Source organism: Microcaecilia unicolor, chromosome 3 (genome assembly GCF_901765095.1).
Source record: "Microcaecilia unicolor chromosome 3, aMicUni1.1, whole genome shotgun sequence".
NCBI classification, from domain to species: Eukaryota; Metazoa; Chordata; class Amphibia; order Gymnophiona; family Siphonopidae; genus Microcaecilia; species Microcaecilia unicolor.
In genome coordinates, this window is record NC_044033.1 from 156,796,522 (window position 1) to 156,816,496 (window position 19,975).

At 42.3% G+C, this 19,975-nt stretch overlaps 1 protein-coding gene across 1 annotated transcript in view; it reads left to right on the forward strand.

Annotated features, from left to right (window-relative positions):
* The window catches only part of HEATR1 (HEAT repeat containing 1), a 275,600-nt gene that overhangs the window by 166,056 nt on the left and 89,569 nt on the right, over positions 1–19,975 (forward strand). Inside the window, 3 exon segments of the mRNA XM_030196518.1 lie at positions 3,019–3,249; positions 5,384–5,513; positions 6,178–6,335. Coding sequence (XP_030052378.1) covers positions 3,019–3,249; positions 5,384–5,513; positions 6,178–6,335 — 519 coding nt within the window.

Below are 19,975 nucleotides of genomic sequence, written 5' to 3' on the forward strand. Positions count from 1 at the left end.
GTTTAATATATTTGTGAGAGTGTTATGATTCTGCTGAGACAGGCAGGAGAATGACTGGTGCTTGCTTCTGATCGGCCTGTCAGGGATTGAGCTGATGTCTGAAGCATCAGAAGTCAGATCTTTTTAAACTTACCTCTCCCAAGAACCCCTGCAAAGCCCTGGGGGCAAGCAAAGGGAGCAGCAAGGGGAACTACAAGTCCCAGGATCCCGAGGGAGAGGAGGGGGATTGGCTGAGGAGAGAGAGGACCAGCTGGGGACCATAAAGGGAGAGGAGCCTATGGAATGGGAGGTGGAGAAACAGGTCAGAGAGGAGGTCCAAGCCCAAGATGACTGGGGAAGTGAGCCCATGGAGATTGCTGCTCTAGCTCAGGTACAAGGGAAGAAGTTGAAAGGCTTCATAACAAACCTTCTTCAAGGCTGGGGAAAGCTTGGAGGAAAAGTTAAGCAGCTGTTCCACTCAAGGGGGAAAGAGGTACCGTGCTGTAAAGCAGTGAATGGTTTCAGCTGTGGCCAGAAGTCAGGCCCGACTGGAGAAACAGGTAGTGACTTGAACTGTGTCCAGGAACCTGGCCATGCTGGGGAAGCAGTGAGTGATTTAAACTGTGTCCAGAAGTCATGCCATGCTGGGGAAGCAGTGAGTGATTTAAACTGTGTCCAGAAGTCATGCCATGCTGGGGAAGCAGTGAGTGATTTAAACTGTGTCCAGAAGTCATGCCATGCTGGGGAAGCAGTGAGTGATTTAAACTGTGTCCAGAACACTGCCATGCTGGTGAAACAGTGAGTGATTTAAACTGTATCCAGAAACTGTGGCCTGCGGGGGAAGGAACAAGGGGTGATATGTGCTGTAACCAAGGACTGTGTCTGAAAGAGGAAATGTATTGGCCTTGCTGATGGAATAAAGCAGTTTTAAGCATATTTTTGGAGTTTGCTTCTGGGAGTGCTGGTACTGCTTTCTCCCAAAAGAATCCAGGGTTCTAGCTTCTCTGCCTGGGGGAGATGAGGCTACAAAATAGTAAATTTAATACGAATCGGAGAAAATCTTTCTTCACTCAACATGTAATTAAACTCTGGAATTCATTGCCAGAGAATGTGGCAAAGGAGGTTAGCGGGGTTTAAAAAAGGCCTGGATGGCTTCACTTGGGGAAGATCCACTGCTTATTTCTAGGAAACAGGATGCTGGGCTTGATGGACCTTTGGTCTGTCCCAGTGTAGCAATACTTATGTACTTATTTCAATTTACTGTTTTCAAGTTTACCTCATTTATTGTATTTATGTTTATTCTTGGTTATTTTACTATTTTTATGCTGTTATCAAAATTGTAAGTTATATTTTAAACTCTACCTACTGTACACTGCCTTGGGTGAATCTCTGTGAAGAGATTCACCCAAGGCAGTGTACAGTAGGTAGAGTTTAAAATATTGTGTATTTATGAAAAGGTGGCTAATAAATCCCAATAAATAATAAGTTCAGGAACCTTGGAATGCAGCTAAATTCTACACTTACTCTGATTTCCCACATCCAAGCAACCTTCAAGAACAGCTTCTATCACTTGCAACAACTACGCTTCCTGTCTCCTTACATTGACAGGGCAAGTCTTGACGCAGTTGAGCATACCATGATAATATCAAGATTGGATTATTGTAATGCGGTCTGCATCAGCTCCGATTAATTCAGAATGCTACAGCAAGACTAATAAGTTACAAGCAAAGTGGCCACATCACACCATTTTTGCAAAATCTTCACTGACTACAAGTACAACACAGGGCCAAATTTAAAACTCGTATGTTTGATCTTCAAACCCTTTAAAGGAAATGGCCCAGAGTACTTGAACAGGATCTCCCTCTAAACACCTCCATTGTCACTATGATCCTTCCAAGGAGTATCCCTAATTACACTGTCTCCACAGGACATCACATGATGTGATACCCACCAGGGGCGTAGCCAGACCTCAGCGGGAGGGGGGTCCAGAGCCCAAGGAGGTGGGCACATTTTAGCCCCCCCCCCCCCCCCCCCCGCCATCAGGTACCTTTGCTGGCGGGGGTCCCCATCCCCCACCAGCATTAGTTGTCTTCTGCGCCGGTCTCCGGCGTGGTTGCTGATCTGTGCTGTGAATCCTGACTGAAGTCCTGCATGCATGCACGTCCTGCACGTTGACGTTCTGCAGGACTTCAGTGAGGACTCACAGCACAGATCAGCGAACGCGCCGGAGACTGGCTCTGAAAAAGACTAAGGCTGGAGGGGTGGCGGGGGGGGGGGGGGGGGTCGAAAGTAGAGGGGGCCAGGGCTAAATCTGTGGGGGTCCATTCCCCCGTGGCCCCACCTAGCTACGCCCCTGATGCAAGCCTACTCCGGAGTAGCCCCCACATTCTGAATGTATTCCCTAAAAGGCTTTGCTTAACACAAGACTATCTCTACTTCAGGAAGCAGTTGAAAGTTTGACTCTTCAATCAGGCTATTAATGGAAGAAGTAACTAACTTACTAGTGACACACTCAAGCACAAAGAATGACACCGGCTGCACATACTATATCAGGACATGTGTATCCACTCCTATCCTTGATAAAATAATATTCAAACATCTTTCTGATCTCATTTGCAATTTTCTTTAAATTAGTACCTTATTTTCTAACTCCTGTTACTCTATCTTATCTATCTATATGTTCCATCTTTGCTTATACCCTATGCTATTAAAATGTTTTATTGTGTATTGTGTTGACATTGCAATGTAGCATGCTATGCCATACTTTGTATTGTTTGAATATTTTTACTGCTGTAATTGTGTTTTGCTTTGTTTGACTTATTCTTGCTGTACACCGCCTTGAGTGAATTCCTTAAAAAAGGCGGTAAATAAATCCTAATAAATAAATTATGCCTAATTTTTATCTAGTGTTTGGGCCAAGTTGTAGGTATGGTGGAGTTTGGCTAGAAATATAAGGTAGAGCTGTGTGAAATATTTTTCCTTGCCCTCTTCTGTCTAGATGTGCCTGTTCTAACTTTTACTCTGACTGATTCTTCACAGGCAGACAGTGGGGACTCTGCAGACACCACAGACTATGTGGAGAGAGTGGTCAGCAAGATCATCCACGTGTTTGTAGATGCCATGCCCCATGTGCCTGAACATAGGCGTGTGCCCATCCTGGCACAGCTGGTGGGTACTGTGGGAGGAGAGCGCTTCTTGTGGACCTTGTTGGTGTTGCTGTTTGAACAGCATGTGACCCGGACAGTGACAGCAGTGAGCAATGGGGAAAAGGTCAGGACAATTCAGGGAATAAAGTCATATCTGCAACTTTCTCCTCTCTAAGTCTGTATGCAAAAGAAAGCAGAGAATTAAGAGTGTCTTTTATTGCATGGTTCAGAATTAGAAGTTTTTGATGCCTATTGTTGTGTCTCATCTCTTGAAAATTTAAGTCCCTTTTGACTTGCATTTTTAGAAGGGGACCTTCGTAGTCTTCAGAGCTTTTGAATGTAATCTGTGAATAATTTTTGCTTTGATCCAGCTGTCTTGTACTCTAATGGGAGGCGGGGATAGTGCTGGGCAGACTTATACGGTCTGTGCCAGAGCCGGTGGTTGGGAGGCGGGGCTGGTGGTTGGGAGGCGGGGATAGTGCTGAGCAGACTTATACGGTCTGTGCCCTGAAGAACACAGGTACAAATCAAGGTAGGGTATACACAAAAATTAGCACATATGAGTTATCTTGTTGGGCAGACTGGATGAACCGTGCAGGTCTTTTTCTGCCGTCATCTACTATGTTACTATATACCGTATTTTTCGGACTATAAGACGCACCGGACCATAAGACGCACCTAGGTTTTAGAGGAGGGAAATAGGAACAAAAATTTTCCTTTTTCCCTCCTCTAAAACCTAGGTGCTCCGGTGCGTCTTGTCCGAATCCCTCCCTCCGAGTTCGGGATCGCCCTCCCCCGGCCCTGTCAGCACTTCTCCCTACTCACGTGACGCGATCTTCCCTGGTGGTCTAGTGACGTCGGGGCAGGAAAGAGCCCCCTCTTTCCTGCCCAGCACGCTGCTCTCCGTCCTCCTGTATGCATTGCTGCCTGACGGTCTCGGCGAGATTCAGAATGGCCGCCGAGAATTGAAGTCTCGGCGGCCATTTTGAATCTCGCCGAGACCGTCAGGCAGCATACAGGAGGACGGAGAGCAGCGCGCTGGACAGGAAAGAGGGGGCTCTTTCCTGCCCCGACGTCACTAGACCACCAGGGAAGATTGCATGAGTGGTGACAGGGCCGGGGGGGAGGGCGATCCGGAACTCGGAGGGAGGGAGGGAAATCTCTACCTTCGGACTATAAGACGCACCCCCCATTTTCCTCCCAAATTTGGGGGGAAAAAAGTGCGTCTTATAGTCCGAAAAATACGGTATGTATGTAATGAGGATTTATATAAAAACATTTTTAACACTCTCACTAAAGAGCCAGACTTTTGCCAGTTAGTAAGAGAATATGCACTCTGGGTCCAATATTCAAAAGCACTTATCCTTCTAGGACAAACACTTTATAAGTAAGCGCCTTATCTGAATTTTCAGTGGCACTATACAAATAATTCCACTGAAGAGGTTTACAAATTATTACAGCACTCTCTAGATAGTGCTGGAGCAGAGCATGGACATTCTTTTTAACTCTACAGGTAGCTGGCAATATTCAGCCACTATCTCTATAGCAGTGCTTCTCAGTCCTTTCCTGGAGGCACACCTAGTCATTTCGATTTTCAGGATCACACAATGAATTTGTATGAGACAGATTTGCGTATGATGGGTCCCTGCTACATACAAATGTATCTCATGTATTTTCATTATGGTAATCCTGAAAACCCGACTGGTTGGATGTGCCATCGGGAGAGAGTTGAGAAGCAAGGCCCTTATAGCTATGTGGTTTGATTTAGGACAACAAAAAGACAGTCCTAAATTAAACCACATAACTGTAGGCGTAGTTATTGCTGGCTACCGGTCTCTAAGTATATTCAGCAACGTTTGCTCTATGGGGAGCAATGCTGAATATGTGTTTTGTTTAAATAGCACAACTGGTTTTTGAAATATAACTTTTGCCATAGTGGCTGAACATTTACCTGTTTCTGTTTGGCTTTCTGCGCGGGGTGGGGGGATCTAACCAAAAGCCTGAGTGACATAGCCTGCTTTTGTTAGTGTAGTAATGGACACTTTTTTTTTTCATTTTAATACATTTATTTTTAAGTTTTTTATGTAGGCTAATAACATAAGTACACAATAAATTATTTCCAGAAATATTAATTTTAGCTGTTATTTCCTACAATATTTATTTCTTTCCATTCTGTATGCCACCCCCAATAAATTGGCACCTTTACAAACAAACTTCATGTTTGTGGGGGGGTTTTTCTCTCTCCCTCCTCTTTCCAGGATGTCGTATTGGAAAAGGACACAGAATTCTGGATCTTAGTCTGCTGTGAATTTGGCATCCAAGATCAGCTTCAGAGTGTCATTAAGATTCTGAAATATTTGACGAAGCTGCCAGAGAATAAAGATGAAGGTAGTTTCAAACTGTGGTTAACAAAAGATTTTTTAAAATAGGACTTTCTTTTACCCTCTGGTAACTGGAATGACTTTTTCTTTTTACTGTCAAGCAGTGCTTGCTAGCACATACTTTTTAGCTCTAATTGGTATGCATTTTGCTGATCAGCCACTGTAACTAGTTTTCTTTACAAGCAGAAGAAAGTAGAGGCTGGCCAAAGGATGTTCCAACACAGGAAGTGGTGCATACATACATACATTTTCACATGTTTAGTCTTTTTATATTTTGTTATTAGTTGTATGTGCTCAGTGCCTTATGTTTTATTGATTCATTGTTTACAAGCCATTTATATTTTTATATTTTGCTTTTAGTTGTATATACCAAGTTCCTTATGTTCTATTTTTTGTATGACATATGTATGTATTTTTTAGAGTGTGATTGTGACCCCTGAAGCAGGCGGGTAGTGCCACCGAAACATGGACGTGTCGTGTCCATCTACTCAAGCTGCAAATAAAGTGTATTTATGCACCTTTTCCTGTATTGGATCATACTTCCTTCTGCTTGTGCTATTTCTTCGTAGAGATTCCTCCTGATTGCTGTACTTGTTTTCTTGAACCTGTTTTAAGAGATTATCTAGTTATTGGATTATGGTATTGATCAATATATGTATGTGCATTTGTAGATGATGCTAAGGCGTCACTAGCACGGAAGGCGAAGCAGGAAGAGCCAGATCATCTTTTTAATGTGGTGTCACACTCTGACAAACAGCTGCGCCACTTCAAGTTCCTGGCGGTTTCCTTTCTGGCCCAACTGCTTGCTTCACGCAACTTCGTGGGAAGGGTAAGGAAGGTTGAAATAAATTTGCTTTCTATTGTTTTAGCACAAAATATTAACTTGATATTGGAAACCAAAGTCCTTTGTTCTTCCACAATAAGAAACTGAGGCAATGCAAGGTTCCCTACACTACCTTCCCTTCTAATGTTTCTCAACCTTGCTCTGGAGAGAGCACCTCTAAAGATGAGAGGGTAATTCAGTGTCCATATCTGTTCAGTTATTGAGCCCTGTGCTGAGGCTTCCAGTGGTGCTAGACCTACCCTGTAAACCTATTTCCAGGACTGGCGCTACCAATTCATGGGCCGATGCACAAAGGCTTGCGGTAGAACTACACATAGATATCTAATTACATATCTTCTACTGCAAGCGAAATACAGTGCAAAGCATAAAGCTAAATATATTCTTCCATATCATCCTATCAGACCAGTGGGTTGTGTCCCTCTACCAGCAAATGGAGACAGAGAAAGAAAATGGTTCTTGTGATTCACCCCTTAAGGGTATTATACAACATAGAATGTTCAGTATTTCCTCTGTCTCCCAAGCAGATGGATAACAGACTGACAGCTCTAGTTTTAGTTGAGCTTTAACTATCCTTTTGGGGTTTTCTGCGCCTGAGCCTGTTTTATACTGAGACTTGGTTGAGTGTGGGGTTCCCTATTTGGCTTGTTCTCCTGAACCAGCTTCTCAGCTGTGTTCCAGTTGAGTTAGGGGTGCCCTCATGAGCTTGTTCTTTTGACCCAGTTTAATGCCTGGGGTTCAGTTGAGTTGGGGTGCCTTCTTTGGCATAAGCTCTTGTTAAAAAAAAAAAAAAGGCAGCTGTTTTATAGAGCTGAGGTATATATCTGAAGTCTCTGAGATCCCTACCACCCTCCACCCTCCATTGGACCACCGCCAGTTCCTGTGGAAGTCAGCCTGCATTTGGTGAGTCTGTTCTGATTTATCTCGGTTATTTCAGTGCTCTGGTGTTTGTGCCTCTGTTCCTTATTAAGCTGTCACTGGTATTCGGCTTGACCTTTTCTCACAGCAGGGATCTCTGACAGGAACCTTTGTTCTTCTGGTTTCTATAAGCAGTGAAATATTTTATGTGACTATTTATGAGCAGCAAAAATTTCTTTGACTCTGTTATGTGGAGGATTAGCTACTCTGGTTTCTGTGTGACATTAAATTTTCTTTCAGTGTTCCAGACTGTTAACAATTTTTCCCACCAGAATTATTTTTCTGTTTCTGTAAGCTGGTATGTGTGGTTTATTTATTTATTTTATTTTATTTTATTTATGATATTTGTATCCCACATTTTCCCAAATATGTTCAGGTTCAATGTGGCTTACATGCAAGAAAACATCAAATTAGAATACAGTCAGTTAATTATAACAATTTTCACATACTAGCATAGTTACAAGTTTATTATGAGTTGAGGCTAAAGTTACGGGTATGTTAAAACAAATAAGAATGCAAGGCAGCATTAGTTTATTGTCTATTTATAAGATGGGTACTTAGCAGAAAAGCCTTTTATAATTTACAGAATCTCAAGTAAACATCTATACATCTTATTTACTTAGGTAGAGCATTCCAAAGTTTTCAGGTGTTTCATGGCTGTTTGATTCACAGTAAGCAAATCCAGTCATTTATTAGCTCTCTTTGATTCACAATAAGCAAATGCAGTCACTTATTAGCTCTCATCAAGTTAAAAAAAAATGTACACCTTACTTAGGACGTGCTCCATGTTTGGTTCATTACTGTATGCTGCAATTTGAATTTTGTAATTTCTGGTGCAGTTAATGGTTACAGTAGCTGCCCTGAATAGTAGATACATATGGTACTACTTTTCTCTATTTAATCTGAATATTAATTAGGCTATCTGTTCTTATGTACAGCAATCATTAATTACAGTTAACTGTATTTAGTTTTTCCTGTATGGAGTTCCTAAGAATTACCCATTCTTAACTTCTTTAGCCAGATGGCTCTATTTTGGCATAAATAGCCAAACTTGCTCCCTCCCCCCTCCCCCCACAATCACCAGTATTCTTTTTTTTTTTTTAAATGCCTGTTTGCAATTCTTTTGCCTTCCCAACCCAGAGGAATGTTCCACACACTCACACGGTTAGGAAGAGAAGAATTGGACACCACGCCATGATGAGAAAATTGTGTCTTTATTTGTACTTACCAAGCTAGAAAAAACAGTCTATAATGCTTTTCTCATGGGAGTTTACAAAGGCTGCACAGCTGCAATCTCTAAGTAATTCTTCGACTAAGACCAGCTGACTCTCAGGTTATATACTTCCCTATCAACATAAAGTTCTAACAGTTTGCTAGCATTAGTCCAGCCCCAATATTGCTAAACATTGGTTTCAACAGCTGATCAAGATTATTAGGGAGATCCATAGCAACATCGTACCAATTAGAATTTTCCACTTGCTTCACCAGAGTCCATTTTGCCAGCAACCTTTTATCTTATCTTACCAGACATCAAAAACTGCAAAAAGCTAACCACATTCTTCAGTAAACATCTTCCATGGAAAATTGCTTCATGTTCCTGTTTCTGCAAAGCCTGTCACAAGAGCTTATGTGCCTCACGGTCACACAGAGGATAGGACTTTTAGACTTTAGCTTTCAGCTTCAGGCTTCAGGACTTTGGTTCAAGGAAGGCCCAGACAGGTTCATTATTATCATGCCCTATCTGGTCAAAACTGTACAATGCAACTCTTGGCTTTGTTCTACCAAGTTGATGGGTGCACTCTGTTTTAACATGAGTTTCTCATCTGGCTTGCCAGGTTCAGGATAGTTACATTACTGTTTTCAGTTACAGATTACATGATATGGTTTTTAAAGCTCACCAACTATTTTTGAAATAGGTAAGTCTTCAGACTCTACTGAAAGGTCAAATATGTTGATAATACTCTAAGTGAGTCAGGCAAGGAATACCATAGCTTAACTGCTTGATAGGGAAAAGATAATTCTAAAGATTTCATATATAACACCCAATAAATATGGAAAGTAAAGAAGTCAAGAAATTCCTGACTCGAAAGAAGAAGGTGACGCTGGAAAAGAAAACAGTTCTACCAGATATTCTGGACAAAATCCCTCAAATATTTTATAAATCAAACATGCCAGCTTAAAAGAAATCTGAGCAATTTCTGGAAGCCAATGTAGGTCCATGAGATAAGGAATCACATGATCAAACCTCTTTTTACCAGAAACGAATTTGGCTGCAGTGTTCTGTAGAATTTGCAGCCTAGAAAGTAAAGTAGACGATGAAACACAATGTAAACTGTTGCAGTAATCTAAGTGAGATAAGATTTGTGATTCAACCAAGATGGCAAAATGCTTTTCTGACAATAAGGTACAGATTGCTCTTAATTGAGACTCTTTTGTCACCTTCTCTGTTCCCGCCTGGTCAATATCTGATCCTGTACTCACTGTTTCTATTGATGCTGAAAAATCATTTGACCAGGTAGAGTGGACATCTCCTGTGTTTTACAGCATTTTGGTTTACCTAATTCTTTTATCAATATGGTTAAACTACTGTATTCTGAACCATCAGATAATGGCTAATGGGGATCCTTGTGATCCATTTACTCTAAAAGGGGGCACCCAACAAGGATGCCCCATGTCACCTTGTTATTTGTTACATTATGTTCTACAGGACTTATTATTTGCAAATACTGATGTATAGTTCATTGCGGATCACAAATCAAAAAAGGATGAGGCATAACCTTGGAAATTACATAGTGTTATAAAAACATAGTGTTCAGAATTCACAAAATATATTGAAAAAACACCTAATCAAATATTTGTGGAACAAGAACGTCTTGAGAGTTTTACAGAATGTCTGATAATTCCTAAGCATGTGTATTTCCAAAGGTAAAGAATTCCATAGTAAAGCAACTAGATAATGAAGAGAAGAGTTAAACACCTTCTTAAACCGTATTAATCGGACAGCTGAAAAATTTAGAATCATGATGTCACGGGTTTTCCTATTGCTAATAGAGTTACCATGCAAAAACTGTACAAGATTGTATAAGTACAATGGTGCAACACCATATATTATTTTAAACACAACTGTAATTAATTTAAACCTTCCTCTGGCCTCAACTGGTAGCCAGTGCAACCTGACCATCAAAGAGGTAGCTGGTGTAAATCTACCTACTGAAAATATCAGCCGTGCCGCCATATTCTGGATAAGTTGCAATCATTTTCCGAGTGTCTTTGAACTGCTATTATAAATGATGTTACAATAATCTAACCTTGATAAAATTAAAGCCTGAACTATCAATCTGAACATATAAAAAGGAAAATAATTTCAAATCGGTCTCAGCTTCCTTAATGTAGGAAATGATTTCTTAGTTGCAGATTACTTGGTTAGAAAATGTTAGCAAACTGTCATTCTCCACCCCCAGAATTCTAGAGCAAAAATCAAATGACAAAGTATTTGCTCCAAGAGAAAAATGCAGAGGGAACTTGGAGGAATCGAGTGAACCTAACCAAAGAAATTTGTATTTTTTTCTTGATTTAGTTTGTCCTTAATGACTTGTACACAAGTTTACCAACTCTTTCGAAGTGTCACTCCAAACTCCCTTCACTGGTAAAAACAAAGTAATACCATCAGCATATAGAAAAAATGGTATTGTTAACCTATCCAACACCTATCTTAATCGTCGAAGCAATAAATTGAATAATAAAGGGGATAGTGGGGATCCCTGAGGAACGCCACAACCTGGCATCTAACTTTCAGATGCACTGCCTGTTTTTGCTCTCTTTAGTTACAAGTGGTAAGAAACCCTCTAAACCAACTCAGAACCTCTCTCCAATCCCTATATCATTCAACCTGGACAACAAGATGTCATGATCAACCAGGTCAAACGCAGCAGATAGGTTGGATTGAATTACAGCTGCATTTTGTCCACAGCTAAGCAATATTTTACCACAGGCAATGACAGAAGCAATCACTGTTTCTGTGCTATGATTTTTGCGAAACCTGACTGCACTGGATGTAAACTATTCCATTCATTTAAATATACATCTAACATTTGCGACATATCCCTCCATTATCTTTACAAACAGCAGGATAGAAGCAATTGGGCAATAATTACTAACTGCCTGCAAATCATCACTAGGGATTTCAAAATTGGTATGAGAGCAATCTCCCCCCACAATAGTGGAAAATTACCATTTGATAAACAGTCAATCCATAACGTCAGTACTGATAAAAAAAAGTGTCAGTAGCAGACTTCATTAAATATGCTGGACAAGGATCTAGACAACAATTATATTTTACAGATTTATATAATAACTGCTTAACTTTTTGCCTTTACTGGCAAAAATAAGACAAAACCCCCTTATTACTGATATTAACATTAAACATGTCTCTGCATTCACCTCTTTGTCCAGTTACGAAGTTAACTGGGATAAGACAGAACTCATGCCATTCAATGCAGCATGCACTATTTTTTTTCCTTACCAGGTTACCGTTTTCGTTGGAATACCTCTTATATTAAGTATTCTTTTTACCTCTGATTTGCAATCCTCAGTTAAGCTTAATATAAATAAAACGTTTTAAGCAATTAAGCAAGATTTAACTACATGCTCCCCTTCACCTCTCCTGGTGGGGGAGACTTGATACCTTAAAAATTGATTGTAGTGTCTAAAATATTATGGGGCCATTTTACAGAACAGAGATAAGCCCAACGTGGGCTTACCACTCGCTCTTCCTGGACTACCACTGGCCCAACGCAGCCGCCAGTGGTAGTCCCACCCCGAGCACACGTCATTTCCAGGAGAAAAAATCCCCCAGAAATGGCTTGCACGGTGATAACCCGGCGGTAGTTGGGCATCGCTGGGTTAGCATGGGAACCCTTATCGTCACCTCAGTAAGTGGCGGTAAGGGCTCCCTGTCGCATGGCCATGCGGTAAGAGTTCTCTTACCGCATGGCCATGTGTGTCTGGGGGCTTTTTTACCCACTGTGGGGAAAAAGGGCACTGGCGCGTGGGGAAAAATGCGCCTGCCGCTAGCAAAGGGCCTTTTTTTCTGCAGCTCGGTAAAAGGACCCCTATATGCTCTAAACATGCTTTCTTTATTTTTTCCTTCTACTTTTTATTTATCTATAGAAAAACTGATGGTTAATTTCCTCTGGGTTAACAAAAAAAAAACCAAAAACAAGAATAGCACTGATGAGGCCCTTGCTGTCTGTCTTTGGAGCAACCTTCCTGTTCAAATTCATCTTTTGAGTAATTATTTTATTTTTCACAAGGCTTTGAAGACTTATCAGTTCTCCTGTCGTTGATGAGCTTTGGTTTTATTTGAATGTGTAACTTGTATATTGTTATTCCTGATGATTGTATCAGTACTTTATTAGTTGTATCCCACCTTGAATCTCAGTTGAGGGAGTTGGCAGGCTATAAATCCCAAGTTAAAAGCATCCAAATTCCATGGTGGAGTTAACTTCCCTGATCTAAAATATTACCATACATCTTACTTAGGCAGGGCGCAAGATTAGCTAACGATAACTCCAGTTCCTCACAACGTTTGTTACGATTGGAATTATCAATACTACCTCCTTCTGTTTTGTCTAAAACTCCATAAATGTATTTTTACCTGTTCCTTTCGTATCTAGTCCTATTAAAGCTACATTATATAACCTTCTTAAAGAATGAGATCATTCCCTTAACACGATCTAAATTTGTCTCCTTATGGCATAACCCAAATATTCTTATAGATAAGAAACCAATATGATGAGCTCTTTGGCAGTCACTTGGGATTTGGAGCATGTGATATTTTTTCATGTTCTAATATCATCATAGGTAATAATTTAACTCTGAAGGATAACCTACCCCCATCTTTGTGAACATTTGCTCAACTACAAATACAGTTCAACATTTCAGACTCACAATTTTTCACTGGCTTAAATTGACTTATGCTATCAAGAAATCAGGTGTTCAGTGTAGTAATTCTTTAATTCCCTCATTAATGTACTGTAAACATTCTTCTTCCCATTTCTATAAACATCTTAAACATTTATTTCATTAGAAATTGCTAGGTTTACTGAGCTCTTGGCAAGAAGACCTACATTACACCTTCAATCAAAGAAAAGGAACGGGAATCATTGTGGTCCATTGTTTTTTCCTCCTCCAGATCTGCCAACATTACACAATCTTTGTACTTTCTGGCTCACAGGTCTTACTTGGACCCCTGTTAAATCACATTGTATTAACTTAAGTATGTCTCAAAACACAACAGCCCATCTTGTACTTAAAGCTACCTGATACTCCAAATCGACCCCACTTCCACTCAAACTACACTGGCTTACTTGTAAGTTCACGCATTGCATTCACTCACCAAATAATTTATGGTTCGTCCCCATCTTACATGCAAAATCTTATAGAGCTATCAACACGCAATGCTAAAAAAATCATCCAGAGACTTTCTTGTATTACACTTCCCGCAATGTAATAAAATCAAATATAAAACTATCCACAATGCTGGATTTTCATACCAAAGTACAACCAGATGGAACTCTTTGCCCAAATAACTCCGTCAAGCTGAAGACTATCTCATATTTCATAAACTATTGAAAACTCTCTTAATAAGTTTGATCTGTAACAATAGAACAACAACTGTCCATATTCACATTCTATCCTATGTATTACAAACATGTTACATGATCAGGATTTCATGTTATGTTGTTATTAGTAATTTTGTGTGTGTGTATGTGTGTGTGTGTACCATAAGGATCGCAACTGTCACCTATTCTGTTCAATACCTACCTCAAGCCACTAGCTAAGCTGATTTGGTCAATGGGCACTCCATTCTACATCTATGCGGATGATGTGCAGCTACTCATTCCCATTGAACCTGACTTACCTACAGCCCTGAATAAACTGCTTACCTGTCTAACATCAGTTCAAGAATGAGCTAAGAACAAAAAACTTTGCCTGAACCCAAGTAAAACTGAGCTTCTCTGGGTCCCTAACACAAGTGGACACATACCTGATGTCAAAGTCTCTTTTAGGAAGTATAAACTCACCTTAAATCACAAGTCAGGAACCTTGGAATACAGTTAGATTGGATACTTACTCTGATTCCCCAAACCCAAGCAACCTTAAAGAGCTGCTTCTGTTATTTGTGACAGCTACGCTTCCTCTCTCCTTACACTGAGAAGGTAAATCTTATCCCGATTGTGCATGCCATGATAACATCAAGACTGGATTACTGTAATGAATTCTACAACGGTCTGACTACAAAGGGCCTGCACCAGCTCCAGTTGATTCAGAATGCTGTTGCAAGCGATGTGACCACATCACACCATTTTTGCAAAAACTTCACTGGCTGCCAGTACAATACAGGGCTAAATTTAAAACTCTGATTTTCAAGGCCTTTAAAGGAAATGGTCCCGAGTACCTGAAGAATAGGATGATCCGCCAAGGATATAGGGGTCCTCTCAAGGACTATCTCTAACCACACCCTCTCCAAAAAGAACAACAATATCTCAAAACAACTTATTACTTGAATTGGTTATTACTCTATTTTACAATTAACCTTTCCGTTGCTTAATGTACAATTTCTCATTCATAATAGATTTTCTAATTATTAAACACCCATAGCTATCCCAGAATGTTTATGAATACTATATTGTAAAATTGGATTATTACAACAAATTACTTTCTTATGCATTATTGTTTTGTTATGTATCCTATACTGTAAGCCACATTGAACTCAAACTTGTTTAGGATAATGTGGGATATCACAAATATATATATACTGTATATATATATATATATATATATATATATATATACACACACACACACATACATACATACATACACACTTCTATATAATCAGAACGCCTTGTCAGTTCTACGTTTGTTATATCATGAGCCACATTGAACTTGAATGCTATTTGAGATAATGTGGAACATAAATGACATAAATAAATAATTGTTGATCTTGTGGTAATGACCAAGACAATATTCAACACCTCTTATATACTTACACTTATTTAATTACTGGAAATCTGTTTGCTCAACTATCTGTAAAATATTCTCCATTAGCTATCAGGGGTCTAACATAAAAAACATATAAACAATGAACATGAATAAATATTAATCAAAACCGGCATTACATATATAAAATGTAAAAATCTCTCTATATAAAAGGCAAAACCAACGTTCTATGAAGCCTCCAGCCGGAAGTGTGAAGGGGGCGAGATATCCGGTTTCCCTATGAGTGTCTGCCCCGCCCTCTCTGTAACACAGTCAGTGAAGGAAAACAGCAGAGCACGAAATCAAATCGCTGGCTCTGTAACAGTGAAGGACTCAGAGGGGGGAGGGGAGAGAGGCCAGAGGGCAGGGACACACACTCTCCCACATGCACACAGAAGAAAACATTGCTAGCCCCCGTTTCATTTGCATCAGAAACGGGGCTTTTTTACTAGTGTATATATATTGCTGACAAACATTTACATAAAACCAATAGGCAAGTCATCAAATTCATAAAAAAAAACAAAATCAAAACAACATTAAAATTTGACAATAGAGGACTAGAACAGGTTAAATGATTTGATAATTAAAATCATGTAAAAAAAAAAAAAGATAACATACTTAGCAAGATCAGGTAAGTTGCCAATTTCACAAAATAAAACAATAAAACAGATAATATAGCATCTGCATGTCAAATAAAACCAATCAAAAGCAATAATCTCATCAAATTCATAATCAATAGCAAAAAACAGTACTATTAGACAATGGAAAACTAAAACAAGTTGATTAGATTGTGAACTGAAATATTGTAGAAAAGAGAAGCGATAATGAAATGATCTTGCCAGAATGGTTCTTACGTGTTTAATATGGAATAACTAGTAAAAAAGGCCCGTTTCTGACACAAATGAAACGGGCGCTAGCAAGGTTTTCCTCGGAGTGTGTATGTTTGGGAGAGTGTATGTGAGAGTGACTGTGTGAGAGACAGAGTGAAAGTGTGTGTGTGTGAGAGAGAGAGCGAGTCTGGGTGTGAGTGTGTTTGTGAGAGAGTGTGTGTGTGAGAATGAGAGTGTGTGCAAGTGTGTATGTGAGACACAGTGTGAGAGAGAGTGTGTGTGCGAGAGAGAGAGAGTGTGTGTGAGACACAGATTCTCTGTGAGAATGAGTGTATGAGACCAAGCGAGTGTGTGAGTGACTGTGTGGCACATAGAGAGTGAATGTGATACAGTGTGAGACGGAGTGTGTGAGAGTGAGAGTCAGAAAGACATTGTATATGAGAGAGAGAGTGTGTGTGTGACAGAGATACCTTTCTTCTTCCTCCTTTCTTCATTTCTGGTCCTCAGCTTCTGCCTATTTTCTTCATCCATGTGCAGTTTTTCTCCTCTCTTCCTTTTCCCTCATTTCATCTCCTTCATCTCTCTTCCCTCCCCTCTATGTCCAGCAATTTCTCCTCTGTCCCCTGCCCCCTCCATTCATCCCTTTCCAGCAATTACCCTCTCTCCCTGAGCCCTGCCCTCCCAATCCATGCCCATCCATGCTCCTCTATCACCTGCCCCCTCCATTCATCCCTATCCAGCAATTTCCCTCTCTCCCTGAGCCCTGCCCTGCAATCCATATCCATCCATGCCCATCTGTCCCCTCCATTCATCCCTATCCAGTAATTCCCCTCTCTCCCTGAGCCCTGCCCTCCCAATCCATGCCCATCTATGCTCCTCTGTCCCCTGCCCCCTCCATTCATCCCTTTCCAGCAATTCCCCTCTCTCCCTGAGCCCTGTCCTCCCAATCCATGCCTATCTGTCCCCTGCCCCCTCCATTCATCCTTTTCCAGCAATTCCCCTCTCTCCCTGAGCCCTGCCCTCCCAATCCATGCCCATCCATGCTCCTCTGTCACCTGCCCCCTCCATTCATCCCTATCCAGCAATTCCCCTCTCTCCCTGAGCCCTGCCCTGCAATCCATATCCATCCATGCCCATCTGTCCCCTCCATTCATCCCTTTCCAGCAATTCCCCTCTCTCCCTGAGCCCTGCCCTCCCAATCCATGTCCATCCATGCTCCTCTGTCCCCTGTCCCCTCCATTCATCCTTTTCCAGCAATTCCCCTCTATCCCTTCCATGACCCCCCCTCGCATCCATGCTCCTCTCTCTCCCATGTCCCAGCCTGGCCCGCCCTCTTCTCCCCCCCCCCCTTTGCATCCATGCCCCCCCCTTCGCATCCATGCTGTCGTTTCTCCCCTGCCCTCCCGCTCCCATTATTCAACTTTACTGGCCACCCTCTTCTCTCCCCCCAACATCCCTTTTTTTTTTTTTTTCTTTTTAAATTTACCTCCGTGGCGGTTCCGGCAGCGTAGCGTCAGGGAAGGAGGCGGCGCTCCCGACGTCTAGCCTTCCCTTCGCTGTGTGGGTGCGATCCGTTTTTTTTTTTTCCGCCCTCGACGTCATGACGTTTGACGCAAGGGCGGGGCAGAGACGGCTGGCTGGCTTCACCACATGAATCCACGAACCCTTCAGGGAGTGTTTGACTGACTTCAGAACGTTGTCTTCAGAACGTTCACGGTGCGTTTTATTATATTAGATGGAAATGAACCACGAAGTTAGGGCATATTGCCTAGTATAAAACAAAGGAAGATTATTTAATCATTTTATGAAAATGAAAACATGAGAGTATCCTATCCCCGGATATCAATAAATATAGTGTGCAGAAAAAAGTTCCCTTAGGTAAAATATAATATGAATCCATCAGTAAAATATGTGCATAGTCAATGCAAACAACATTTCCTTTCTTCAATGCAGAGACTGCCAAAAGAAATTCCAAATTGCCCATTTACTTATGAAGGAAGTTTATAAGGGGTGACTGTAGTGTTACATAGAAAAACAAATGATCAATAATTAATAAAAAATGAATAATAAATGAATAAATAACTAGACAACTTCCCATGCAATGTGACAGTGTAAAAGAATTTCTTTTGGAAATATACAAGGTTCCAATGCAGAAAAACATCTTTAAAAAACATCATACAATATTGTAACATAAAAGGCAGCGTTAAAAATGACCGTTGTACTGTAGTGTTCTCCGAGGACAAGCAGGCTGCTTGTTCTCACGACTGGGTGACGTCCGCGGCAGCCCCCACCAACCGGAAAAAGCTTCGTGGGCGGTCCGCATGCAGGGCACGCCCACCGCGCATGCGCGGCCATCTTCCCGCCCGTGCGTGACCGTTCCCGCCAGTCTTTTCTTTTCCGCCACGCAGGTGAAGTCCCCGTCGACGTCAATGGAGGGAGCTTCGTCCCCGCCTGCGCGGGAGTCCACCGCTCGACGACACCGAGGCCTCGGTGCCTCGACGTCGAGCCGGGCCCGGTTGAGGACTCAGCTGCATGAGCTTATGTCCGATACCGAGGAAGAGGCCTTGTGGGGGGAAGAGGAGGACCCCAGATATTTCTCCTCAGAGGAGTCTGTGGGCCTTCCCTCTGACCCCACGCCTTCACCAGAGAGGAAGCTCTTGCCTCCTGAGAGCCTCTCCTTTGCCTCCTTTGTCAGGGACATGTCTATTTGCATTCCCTTCCCCATGGTCTCTGTGGATGAGCCGAGGGCTGAGATGCTCGAGGTCCTCGACTATCCATCAGCACCTAGAGAGTCCTCCACGGTGCCGTTGCACAATGTCCTTAAGGAGACACTGCTGCGGAACTGGATGCGACCATTATCTAATCCCACCATCCCCAAGAAAGCAGAGTCCCAGTACAGAATTCACTCGGACCCAGAGTTAATGCGGCCCTAATTGCCTCATGACTCGGCGGTCGTGGATTCTGCTCTCAAGAGGGCATGGAGTTCGAGGGATACCGCCTCGGCGCCCCCGGGGCAGGAGTCTCGCACTCTGGACTCGTTTGGGAGGAAGGCCTACCAATCTTCCATGCTCGTGACCCGCATCCAATCTTACCAGCTCTACACGAGCATCCACATGCGGAACAACGTGAAGCAACTGGCGGACCTGGTTGACAAGCTCCCGCCGGAGCAGTCCAGGCCTTATCAGGAGGTGGTCAGGCAGCTGAAGGCGTGCAGAAAGTTCCTGTCCAGGGGTATCTATGACACCTGTGACGTGGCATCTCGTGCTGCGGCACAAGGTATAGTGATGCGCAGGCTCTCATGGCTGCGTGCCTCTGACCTGGACAACCGCACCCAGCAGAGACTGGCCGACGTCCCTTGCCGGGGGGATAATATTTTTGGTGAGAAGGTCGAGCAGCTGGTGGACCAACTGCATCAGCGGGAAACCGCCCTCGACAAGCTCTCCCACCGGGCGCCTTCAGCATCCACCTCAGCAGGTGGACGTTTTTTCCCGGGCCTGGCAGGCTGCGCCCTATTCTTTTGCCAAGCGTAGGTACACCCAGCCGGCCCGAAGGCCTCGTCAGGCACAGGGACAGCCCCAGCGCACTCGTTCTCGTCAACAGCGTGCGCCTAAGCAGCCCCCTGCGCCTCCACAGCAAAAGCCAGGGACGGGCTTTTGACTGGATCCACGGGAACATAGCTGCCCTCAAAGTGTCCGTACCGGACGATCTGCCGGTCGGAGGGAGGTTAAAATTTTTTCACCAAAGGTGGCCTCTCATAACCTCCGACCAGTGGGTTCTCCAAATAGTGCGGTGCGGATACGCCCTGAATTTGGCCTCCCTGCCACCAAATTGTCCTCT